We start from the raw sequence: 12085 nt of genomic DNA, 5'->3' as shown, positions 1-12085 counted from the left end.
ATACACACACACGAGAAAAAAGGCACAGGGTAAAAAAGATCACAGGGTAAGGAATGAAGCTTAATTACAATGTCCGGGGCCAAACTCCAGATGTTTGGTGGATGCAATGCCAAACTTACAGAACCCACGGATACCAAACCTCGAGTCCCAGCTCACCTTGGTAATAAATTCTTCCTGTGAACACAGCTTGTCAATGTAGCTCAGGAGTCCTGGGTCTGGGTACATCCCAGTGTCTTCCTGTTGTTGCTCATATTCCTCTTCTTCATGTTTTGCATCTGGCTCCACAGTGGCCGAATGGGCAGGTCCAAGCAGACCTTCCATGATTTCGACATACTCTTTCACAGCTTTAGGAGGGATCTCATTGGGTTGCTTGGCCTCCCAAGGGCACTGGGGTCTATGTTGCTGCTGGTTGAGGGGCTGCACCTTGGGATCTCCCTTCCTTGGGACGAACACTAAAGGAGAGGTTAGAAAGAAGGAGGTAAATTTGGCAGAACATTCCAGGCCATTTGACCTGTTACGGATTGAGTTGTGTCCCCACAAAATGTGTGTCAACTTGGCTAGGCCGTGATTCCCAGTATTGTGTGGTTATCCACCCTGTTTTGATCGGATGTGATTTTCCTATGTGTTGTAAATCCTAGCCTCTACAATGTTAATGAGGCAGGTTTAGATGCAGTTGTGTAAATGAGGCAAGACTCAATCTGCAGGATTAGGCTATATCTTGATTCAATCTCTTTTGTAATATAAAAGAAAGAAGCCAGTAGAGAGGAGAGAAACTTTATGTGGCCCAGAAAGAAATTCCCAGAGTAGAGCCCGTCCTTTGGACTCCCGGTTCCTGTGCTAAGAAGCTCCTAGATCAGGGGAAGATTGATGACAATGCCTTCCACTGGAACCAAAAGAGAAAAAGCCTTCCCTGGGAGTTTCGTACCCAGATTTTGGAGTTTTAGCCTCTTAGACTGTGAGAGAATGAATTTAGCCACTTAGACTGTGAGAGAATGAAATACCACAAGCCATTCACTTGTGGTATATCTGTTCTACCAACACTAGATAACTAAGACACCACTCAAACATACGTTGGAAGGGCAGATTTTTTGGAGAGCCTAAAATGGTTCCTGGTGAGATGGGCACACCCGAAGCCACAAGAACCGTGAGAGGAGATGTAATAGGTAGAATGTCCAAGAGAATCATCCTGTGAGGAAACTTGGAACTATTGCTTTTTCAAGAAGTCCTTTCATTGAGACCCACGTTTTAGGCTGATTAGATATTGGATCTCATCTTTGATAATCTGTGTGATCTTTGATAATCTGTGTGAGACAGTAGTTATAAAACTTGACCGCCTCATTACTAGTGTGTAACGAAGTGTAGCTGAGAGCCCAGGCTTCCGTCAGGCTCTACTGATAGAAATAGCCGTTGCCCCCCCTTGAAAGGGAAGTACCCCATGTGAAGACAATGCCTTCTCCAAACATGGCTAGGCTCTACATTCCTCCTTTGATCCCCTGGACCTTAGCTCCTGTTGAAATTGGTTAGCCATACCTGGGTGCTGGCCAGCCACAGTGGATGAAGGCTTCTGAGGATCAAGATGCCTTGAAACTGGAGGAGGCAGGCACACGGACACATTCCTCTGCTGCAACTTCTGAATCTGTAACTCCTCCTCTGCTTCAAACTCCATGAACCTGACAAGGGTGGAGGAGGCACGGGCCCTGCTGAGAAGAAGGCAAGGCACACCAGGAGCCCCAGCACCGGGCAACAGTCGATTGTAGGGCAGCAGAGAGTGCCTTCAGTGACCCGGCAAGGTGCTGAGTAAGTCCATTTCCCAGGAGGGAGTTTCTCTCTGTGGCACACACACACAGTTTGGGGGCTCCTTACGTGTTCACATCATCCCTTCACCTGTAGCATAACTCATCATAACTTAGGAAGGGTGTGAAAGAAGTGAGCCATGCCTTCTTGGAAGCTCCTCCTGACAGAGCCATGGTGCTCACTTCCTTTCCACACCCTTAGCACCTGATGGCACACCGCAACTCCGACAGTGGCTGGTTGATTTCAATCAGAACTATGTGACACACGGCAGGACCCCACTTAGGTACATCCTGCTTCAAGACTCTCCTGCCCTTTCCTAACATACACACATTAGAGCTGACAGCTTGAGCCTGGTATGGGATGAAGTTGATTGCAGATAACACCATGGACTAGATCCTAGATTCCCCGTCCTGGTGTCAGGCTTTGAGCCCATGAGCTATTAACCAAGGAGACAAGTGATCCGAGATATATTGGGAAGAAGGTGGAATCTAAGGTTTCAGGAAAGCTTCAGATCCTATGATGATTTTTTTAAAACCAAGGAGGGAAAGGCAATAAGGGTGATAGACACGTCCACAGGTTGACTTGAGATATTGCCGTCCCCTGAACAAAGCTTTCCAGCCTGGGCCATTCTTGGATGGCTACAGAACAGTTTTGTGCCAGTTGTCATGTGGAAGGTTGGTCCCAAATTTCCTGTCAGGTATATGGACACTGAGGCAAGGAGGAACCTGTGTGGTACAGCGTATCCCCTCACTGCAGAGTGTCTACGGCTTGGAATTTATCCCCATTGGTAGCCACAGTGTTTATCCCCATTCCATCTTAACGCTCTCAATATCGAGGCATCCACAAATAATATGTAGAAGGGGTGCATTTCTTGAAGGAGGTAGGACAGAATTCCAAGCAGTGAATGTGATGGTAGACACTGAGGGTACAGAGGGATCATCGGGGAACTAGGAGCCCTGTCCAAGCGCACACCTCCTCCTCCTCACAACATCCCCTCCGACTTGTACCAACACAGGCAGGCAGCAGCCACTCTCAACCCACCCTCCTCATTCAGACCCCATCACTCGGTGCCCATAGAGCTGGGATGCCATGAACTCACTTTTCTGCCATCTCGTAGAAGATCATCCGGTCAAAGTTGCTTTTGTGCTCCCATTCCTGCACAGACCGCCACAGTCCCTCCTCCAGGGTCATGGTGGGCTTCAGTCGGGCCAGGGATCGAAGGACTGGGCTAAAACCACATGCTTGTTTGTAACTTCCTACAAGTACGTATTCTATCCCCATCTTGACCCCACCCCTACACATATCCCCTGCCCATCATCACATCTGTCTTGCTATTTCTCTGTGTCAAATCCCTCTTCCAGTGTTTGAGATTTCAAGTGTTTTTTTGCCTCCAGGATACCAGTGGCAGGGCAACTACACTAAGATACACACTCCCAGGAGGAACAGCCCAAAGAAAAGAATGTGCTATGAGTCCGTAGGACTGTGGGCAGAACGACCTGGCAGAGCACCTTAAAATCTACTCTAAGATCAAGTCCAAGGGTCCCATGAATGAACATTTTCGCCAGCTCCCAGATGACTTTTGAGTAGAGGTTCTGCTCTTTGGTGAACACAGCCCTAGAACCTCAGGGTGTGAAGAGCAGGAGTTCTGCCCAGAAACAAAGGTGAGGGCAGCCCGTGGTGACTGAGAGAGACTTCTGCTATCTGGAGTTTGGAAAATCATAAGTCATACTGCCCAACTGCATTTGAGACTATGATCAAACGGAACACAGCTGTTTTGGAATGCAGGGAATCCCTAAGACTGCTTGAAAGTTGGCTTTGTTGGACTTTGTCTTTATTCCCGTGAGGTTGGGGGCGGGGGGTAGATGCCATCGATCTTTCAGCCATTTGGGGGCAAGTTGTGTGTGGAAAATCATCCTTTGGATTGTGATAAGAGTTTGTTATTGGTTGACCCAAAATAACTGTGGGGAGCCCAGGGTTGATAGATGTAGGGTCTGCTGTGAAAAGACAAATCTTCCCACATGACTAATCAGTCTGCCTTCCATTCACAGAAGCCCATGACCGTGGACTTCATGGCTAATTTCCAATCATACACACTGAAACTAGGACATTTTTGCTTTCGTGGGTACTTTTCTTGGACTACGTTGCCTTTCCTTCATGCCAGTGACAAGAATGGACATCATGTAATGAGGCAGCGCAAGTGTCAGGCACTCTCTGAGCACTCCTTATATTAGCTCATGTCATCTTCTTAGCTGTCCTCTGAATTAATTGTAATTGTTTCCTTATTTGATGAGATACTGGAGGGTGGAGATGTATAATGACCTGGTCAGTATTACAAGTCCAGCTAGGGCAGAGCCCAAGCCCGTCAGCACTCTATGTATACTCTACCACCTCCCTGTTCTAACTGGAATTCTCCAGAGGAATGAGGGTGGGAGTGTATTTCAAATGATTGTTGTAGGCCCTGCCCGTCTCCCTCCTCACCTGGATTTGAAATGGCACTGGCCTACATATGGTCAACTCCTATGCTGGAAAGTAAAGACCAGCAGAGGAATGTGGTATTGGTAGTCTGAGACCAAAATTCACATCATGGCTCTGTACTTTATCAAAGTGTTTAGTCTCCTATAAATAATTATTAGGGTAATGATTCCAGCATACAGATTGGCTTCACGTACAGGGTGGCCAGCATCAATTGGGATAAGGCACGTGAAATTGTTGTACATGGGGAAGATTGGTTAATATTATTGGGAATGTGTCTTATAACATATCCCATCACCCTCGTGATTTTCTTTCAAATGTTCCTAAAGAGCCTAACTCCCATCGTGTCTCTCCCAGCTCTCTTTATTTGAATCAAACCAAAGCAAACCCGTTGCCGTCAAGTCGATTCCGACTCATAGTGACCCTGTAGGGCAGGGTAGAACTGCCTCATAGAGTTTCCAAGGAGCGCCTGGTGGATTCGAACTGCCAGCCCTTGGGTTAGCAGTTGTAGCACTTAACCACTACGCCACCATGGCTTCCCTTTATTTGAAAGCTGCAGGATAATCTCAGGGGTCCCCCCTGACTAGGGCACTCACATGAGAAAGCAGGAAAGAGCTTCTGTATCAGGACTTTGGGGATGGTGCCTCCGGGCCAGGGACTTGAAGCATTGCCAACATCGGTAGTTCTGGTAAACACTCTTAGGGTTACAGGAGGAGTCATGCAGCGAAGGCCTGGATTGGGTGGTGGCCAGGCTCTCCTCCCCAGAAGAACCATGTTGATCTGACCAAGCCTTCACTTGGGGGAAAAAGGAGGCCAGCTGGGCAGCTGGTGGTGGAGCTTGAAGAGAAGGAGCTGAGGACCAACCTCCCCTGTAAGCCAGAGTACCCACAACAGAAGTGACAGGAATCATCTGCTCCACAGCAGATGCTTCCCCAGTTGGAGGTGGAGCATGCTCAACTGCCCCACCGGGAGCCCCCGGGGTACTCCAATTGAGTGGGGTCTGAGCCATGACAAAGGTCTGAGTTCCAGGGAGCTTTTCTGATCTCCCTTCTATCCTGAGTTGGAGAATGACCTTGCCAGGCTGGGCCCCACTGGGGCCAGAGTCCCCAACACCTGGCACCAGCAGTGTCCCAGGGAAAGCAGAGAGCCCCAGAGGGGTTGCAGGAGGGCATGATGAAGTCGTGCAGGGTAGTGGGTGTGGTTCCCAGGGTGTTCGGTGTGGGGGTCCGAGACTGGGTTGGGGAAAGGGCAGTGCAGTGGAAGGAGACATGGAGGCACCAGGATTCGTGGTCATATTCGGTTCCAGCACTGGAGTTGCTATTGAGACAAAGGAAAAGGGCGAATGGAGAAGGATGAGAGGCAATCAGATGTTGGGTCATGTGAATTCCCTGCCTGGTCACTGGGAATCAGTGCCATGAATCTCAAGTGATGAGTGGCAGTATGGAATGGGGAAATGGTGAATATTGCAAAAGCCTCTGGAGTGAATTTTCTCCAGTTGAGAAGTTTCCCAGTAGAGAACTTGGGAGCAGTTCAACCAGGCTCCTGGGCCTCTGTGTACCAAGAAGTAAGAGGGCCAAGCTGTCGCTGACTCTCAGAGCCTGTTTCAGGAATCCCTGGCAGACACCCTGCCATCCTCATATGGTGTTTTCAACACACGGAACGGGGTTGATATCCACTCTGTCTGAAATGCCCGCAGCAGGCCTCAATAGCAGGGAAGGGGCCTTCTAAGTGAAAGACATCCTCCAGACTTTCTTGAAGGAGTGAGTCTTCAAAAGAGTGGTTTCCCCGTTTCCTACCTAGCGTTTCTTTTCGTGACACACATTAGAAAACCCCTTTCCTTTTTTCCCCATCCTCCTGTCTCATTTTTCCAATCTGCCTCTTGATCCTCCCCAGGTGGGATGTCCTTGGCAGTGTCAGGGGTCCAGTCCTTACTCCTGTTCAGAGAGCTTCTCCCCAAGGGAAGCGTCAAATTTGAATTTCCAAAGGTTGAAGGGGTGGCAGGGACCTGATAACACACCCCCTCCGCACCATCTTACCTCCTGCTGAAGTCCTCTCCACAGGCCTGGACACTGACCACAACTGTGTGGCAGCCTTCAGCCCTCAGTCCCGTCCTGGACTCAGAGCGTGACCTGGCTCCAACAGATGCTCAGAGATCCAAGGAAAGGAGGGAGAAGTTTGAATCTAAACAGGAGTAGAACGTAGGACTCAAGACATTCTACAGTGGGGGAGGGGCGGAGGGCAGGTTGGGACGAGGAGACATACCATGAAGGGGACCTGACAGGCAAAAAGCTGCATGTTTCCTTCAAATTACAATTGGCAACACAAATCGTGTAACTCTCTTGGGGCCATGGGTAGGTTCTTTCTCATACCCACAGCACAAAAGCTCTTCTCTAGACTTTAATTTTCTTACCAACATATCTAGTTTTGTGCCCCTAAACTCAGCCCAATCCTTAGCTCAAGGTGGTAGGTTCTTGAATTATTACAAGGGCACCAGTACTTCATGAACAAAATTTGGCAAACTTTGTCTAATGAAGGCTGGGGTATACATATGGTGACGATGAAACTCAGTGTTTGTAATGAGGATTGTTTCAGAATTTCCACCGTGTTTTGAGTGTGTGTGCGCACTCTGTGTGTATTGATGTAGGAAATACTATTGGAGTCGTTATTCCCTGTCTTTGAGCATAGAAAATGTGACCCAGCTGTTGCTGGGCTCACAAGGGCTCCCAGGGACTTACAACGGGGCCTTGAGGCATAATCTGAAGGTCCTGAGTTCCTTCCTCAGAGAAGGCACATAAAGACAACAGCTAAGATAAAAAAATAGTCTTGGAAAATCTCTTTCAGGGAACCTTTCACATAAGTGGGAACAGAAAAGACTTTCCACTCTTATCTTTTTCTGTTAACGTTTAATGAATAGAAATTTGTTGGACCAATGAAGACCCGCCTACCTCGTTACTGAAACCTGTAGTGATGATTGTTGAGAGAGACAATTCACGATGTAGGATCACAGTTTCTAGCCAATCTGTGAACAGGTGAAGCTTTCAGTGGTTTTGCCCATTTTGTAGTGTTAATATATACAGCTGACTTTGTAATAGTCTTTGGATTGAGGCATGGCTGTGGCAGCGTGCTTGTCCATTTACCCATTCTTGCTTTATTCTGTAATATTTCCTTGTACTCGGGCAGACATGGCTCTGGCAGCGTGCTTGGCCGCTTCTCAACTTTTGCTGATTTCAATGTATGCCGAATAAAACTTTCTTTTTGCTTTTACTGAACTTTGTGATGTTTTAACCTACAACAGCATGCATCATTGTTTAGGAAGCAGTCCTGGTGTCCCTAAATTCCGGTCCACTACTGAAAACTCTGGGAGCTCCAGCATGACCAGCCTTACTCATGATCTTCTTTCCGGATAAGCCCCACTGCATCAAAGGAATGCCAGCAGCCTCTAATTCCATGAGCAAAAGTAGGTTCCTGTTGCTTCTCAGATTATTATATTTTACATTCTTGTTTAAGTTTGTATTTCTGACAACGAATGTAATTCAATAATTAAACATTAAAATTATTTCAAAAGTCAAACAGTTCCAGATAGCTTCTTCAGTGATGGCTCCTCCCCCGGCACCTTTGTCTTGGCAACCAAATTTTGTTCTCACAGTGCCCGCTGTGCAGGCAGTAAGGAAATAACCCTGGCTGACAGGTATTCCTAATCACAACACAGGAGAAAAAAGGAAACTGAATTACATATATAGAGGGCCTTTTCCTTAGGCGATCTCTTACACGCATTCCTAGAAGGTTTGTAGAGCCAGGGGGCAGTGAGAGTATGATGTAGTGCATGTAAAAATGCAAATACAATGTAGTAGGAAGTGCGAAGGCAGGTGATGTGAAAACCAAGCATTTCTTATTGCAAGGCGGCCTGGGAGGTTTGAATGAACAGCAGGGCTGCCTGAGGCAAAACTGACCCTTGGGTGAGGGATTCCTTGCTTTCTAAGGGCAGCACAGCTGTGTGCCTTGTGCAGTAGGAAAGCTGGGAGGTTGAATTTGGAATCAGGGGCTTTATAAAGAGCAGGCTTGAGAGGGTTCACATTTCAACTGAGTTTATTTCTCATTTTAGGAACTGCCTCTTAAGCAGCAATCTCTGGATTTGGACTAAGTGTGCAGTTCTTAAAAGGGAGTGTATTTGCTTAGGTCTTATATATCAGAAAGTATAACAAATTCTGGAGCTTTATTTGATTCCATAAATATGTTAAATTTTCTTTTTATTGTGGTCAGTATACATGTACCAACACACGTGTGATTCCCACCTTGTTCGCAGGCACAATTCAGTGACATTGTGTTCATGTTGTGCAAGCACCACCGCTGTTTCTAAGCTTATTACTTTTTAAAAAATAATATTTTACTGTGTTTTAGGTTCCCTTTGGTTAAGTTCTTCGCAATTCTTGAACATTCTCCTTATTTACGTTCTGGTTGTTCTGTTTCCTATGATCTCATTTCCCTGACTCTGACATTCTCATCTTTGTTTAAATTGTTGACCATTTGGTCTCATGTAGGTGATTTTTAAAGGAGCACGGTGCTTTATGGGTGATGTACATTATTTTGGGAGTCAGTCTGTTATTTGTTATTTAGGTACAAGGTAACCTCAGGGGTTAGTTTCAGTTCAAAATTTGAAGTGTATTTCATGGCAGTTTCAGGGAGTCCTTGAGTCTGAACCAGTCCAGTAACCTTGTTTTTTTTTTTTAATGCTTTTGAGATTCTGTTACACGTTTTTCTCCCTTTCTGTCACAACCCATCTGTTGTGGCCCTAATCACAATGGGTGGTAGTGATAGCTGGGCACCAGCTAGTTTTTCTGGTCTCAGGGCAGATGAGACTGTGGTTTATACAGACTGTTTGCCTTGTAGACAAGTTTCTTCTTTGACTCTTTTGTTTCGTACATTCTGTTTTGCTGCAGATGAGTAGAGACCAATAGTTGTAACTCAGAAGGCCAATATCAAGCTTTTGCAACCCCAGACACTATTTAAGCAAACTAAGCGGTAAAATATAACTTTATGAACTATATCATGCCAATGGACCAAGATATTCCACGAGGCTCTGGTCCTAAAACTTCAAATCCAGAAAAAGAATTCTGTGAGGTTTTTCGTTATTTCTAAGAAATATTCATTAGTATTTCCTCTATGTGATTTATTATATATATATAAATATATGTGCATAGTGTAATAGATGTATATCCACGTATGTGTGCACCTATATATTAAAAAAAAAAAACCCAGTGCCGGGCTGGGGTGGGCACCTATATATACACTTACATATACTTATATGTACTTAAGTGTACACATATATGCCTACATGCATATATATATATACCTGCATGTATATTTTTGGTTGTTTCTGCTTGTGTTTTAAAAGTATGTATTACATGCCGTCACCAAAAAGTTTTTTCCTTCTGTACATTTCACTGACATGGTTTGCGTTCATCAAGCCGTATATATTTCACTCTCACTTGGTGTTACGTTTTCCATCACCAGAAATAACAAGTGTTTACTATCTAGAGAGTGAATTTCCATTTCCCCCTCCCCGACTCTGGTAAGCACTAATGAACATTATTTCCTGTATATTTTTATTTGTTCATGTCATTTCAAACAAGTGATAACATACAATATTTGGTTTTTTGTGACTGAGTGACTTTGCTTGAGGTAATGTCTTCCAGGTCCTTTCATATTCCAAGGTGTTTCAGGAACTCATGGATTACTGAGTAGTATTCCTGTTTTTTCTTTTTTATTCCTGTGTACGTTCTGTCATTTTGCTATTGTGAATAGTGCCGCGATGAAAAAGGTTTCCTTATGTCTGTTTCTGTCACTTCTACCAGATCCCTAGGGCATATACCTGCAGTGGAATTGCTGGGTCATATAGCCGCTCCACCTCCTGTTTTTTGAGGAACCAGCAGACTGTTTTACAAAATGGCTGTGTCATTTTGCATTTTCACCAGCAATGAATGAGGGGTCCAGATTTCTCCACATCACCTCCAACACTTGTTATTTCCCCTTTTTTTTTTTTTTTATCTTAGCCATCCTATTGGGAGTGAAATGGTATCCCAATGTGGTTTCGATTTGCGTTTCCCTGATGGCTAATGACTTTGAGCATCTTCTCATTTGTCTGCCATTTGAATATTCCCTTTGGTGAAATGTCTTTCCATGTTCTTTGGCCAGTTTTTAATACGAATATTTGTCTTTTTGCTATTAAGTTGTAGAAGTTTGCTATATATTTTAGATATTAGACTCCAGTCACTTATATCATTCCCAAAGAATTTTTCCTAGTCTGTAGGCTGTCTCTTCCCCATTTTTATTAAGTCGTTTGATGAGCATATTTAGCTTTTTATGAGGTCCCAGTTATATATTTTCTGATGCTTGTGCATTCATTGTTGTGTTTGATAATGTATCATTGAAAATAAATTTGGTCCAGAAGGTTTGCTCCTATATTTTCTTCCAAGAACTGTATGGTTTTAGACTTAAATTGGGGTCCTTGATCCGTATCAATTTAGTTTTTGTATATGGTACTAGGTATGGTTCTTGTTTTGTTTTTCTGCTTGGGGAAATCCAGTTTAGCCACCACTATTTGTTGAAGAGACTATTCTTTCACCTTTAAATGGATTTGGCTCACTTGCTGAAAATCAGTTGACCATAAAGGTTTGGATTATATCGCCAGATTTTCAATTCTGTTCCCTTGGTCTGTGTGTCTGTCATTAAACCAGTACCAAGCTGCTTTGATTTACTGTCGCTTTCTAATATGTTTGGAAGTCAGGAAATGTGAGGCCTGCTACTTCGTTTTTTTTCCAAAATTGCTTTTGCCGTCCAGGGTCTCTTGTCTTCCAATAGAAAAATGAGGATTTTTTTTTTCCATTTCTGTAAAGAATGCTGTAGGAATTTTGATTAGAGTTTTGTTGTATCTGTAGATCACTTTGTGTAGTACTGACATCTTGATTATATTAAGCCTTCCAATTCATAAGCATGGAATGTCTTTCCATCTCTTTAGGTCTTCTTTGGTATCTTTCAGCTGTATTTTATAATTTTCACTGTATAAGCCTTTCACATCTCTGGGTACATTTGTTCCTATATATTTTATTCTCTTAGATGCTATTGTAAATGCAGTTGTTTTCATTCCATAAATATTTATTTTGGAATAAAAATTCCATAAATTTTTATCTGATTTCCTTAAAATAAGGAACAGCTTAAGCCATTCAGCTTGTGAGGAGCAGGGACCTGGGCGGGGCCAGGGGCTGCTTTCTGGGACCTGCCTCTCAACTGTCTGATAAAGGTAACAAATATGTTTCAGAAAAAACATTGGTACATCATTTATTGTGAAATGTCTATGTATTAAATAAATGCACCATGAAAAATACTGTATGACAGTAAATATAGTAGAAAAAACTTAAGACTAGTGTCAGGAGAAAGCATATCTTACGGTGTTTCCCAGGTCTAAAATTGTTTGGCCGTGCAGTTCTGTGATAGAACTTTAAAAGTGAATAGGAAAAAGAAACAGTTCTTGTTTTTTTTTTTTTTTTTTACTTTTTATTGTGTTTTAAGTGAAAGTTTACAAATCAAGTGAGTCTCTCACACAAAAACTTATATACACCTTGTTACATACTCCCAATTGCTCTCCCTCTAATGAGACAGCCCGCTCCCTCCCTCCACTCTCTCTTGTTGTGTCCATTTTGCCAGCTTCTAAGCCCCTCTGCCCTCTCATCTCCCCTCCAGGCAGGAGATGCCAACAAAGTCTCAATTGTCCACCTGATCCAAGAAGCTCACTCCTCCCCAGCATCCCTTTCCAACCCATTGT

The 12085-nt window shown here is 44.2% G+C and overlaps 2 protein-coding genes across 3 annotated transcripts in view; one reads left to right on the top strand and one right to left on the bottom strand.

The window, feature by feature from the left end:
* LOC126061817 (NUT family member 2G-like) overlaps positions 1–12085 on the bottom strand; it is a 432103-nt gene that overhangs the window by 217744 nt on the left and 202274 nt on the right. The window contains exons 1-2 of one of the 2 annotated variants that reach the window (XM_049858628.1): positions 2894–3096; positions 1531–1670 (exon numbers count right to left, since the gene is read on the bottom strand). In XM_049858628.1, the coding sequence (XP_049714585.1) occupies positions 1531–1670; positions 2894–3096 (343 nt within the window). Of the gene's footprint in view, positions 1–1530; positions 1671–2893; positions 3097–12085 lie in introns of those variants that run through there. The other variant, XM_049858629.1, reaches the window with a different exon arrangement.
* The window catches only part of LOC126061823 (NUT family member 2D-like), a 220819-nt gene that overhangs the window by 41708 nt on the left and 167026 nt on the right, over positions 1–12085 (top strand). The window lies entirely within an intron of this gene.

The sequence above is a fragment of the Elephas maximus genome, chromosome 18, assembly GCF_024166365.1.
Source record: "Elephas maximus indicus isolate mEleMax1 chromosome 18, mEleMax1 primary haplotype, whole genome shotgun sequence".
Lineage (NCBI taxonomy): Eukaryota > Metazoa > Chordata > Mammalia > Proboscidea > Elephantidae > Elephas > Elephas maximus.
The sequence above is the reverse complement of the archived record's forward strand: the minus strand, read 5'-3'. Positions and strand labels throughout refer to the sequence as shown.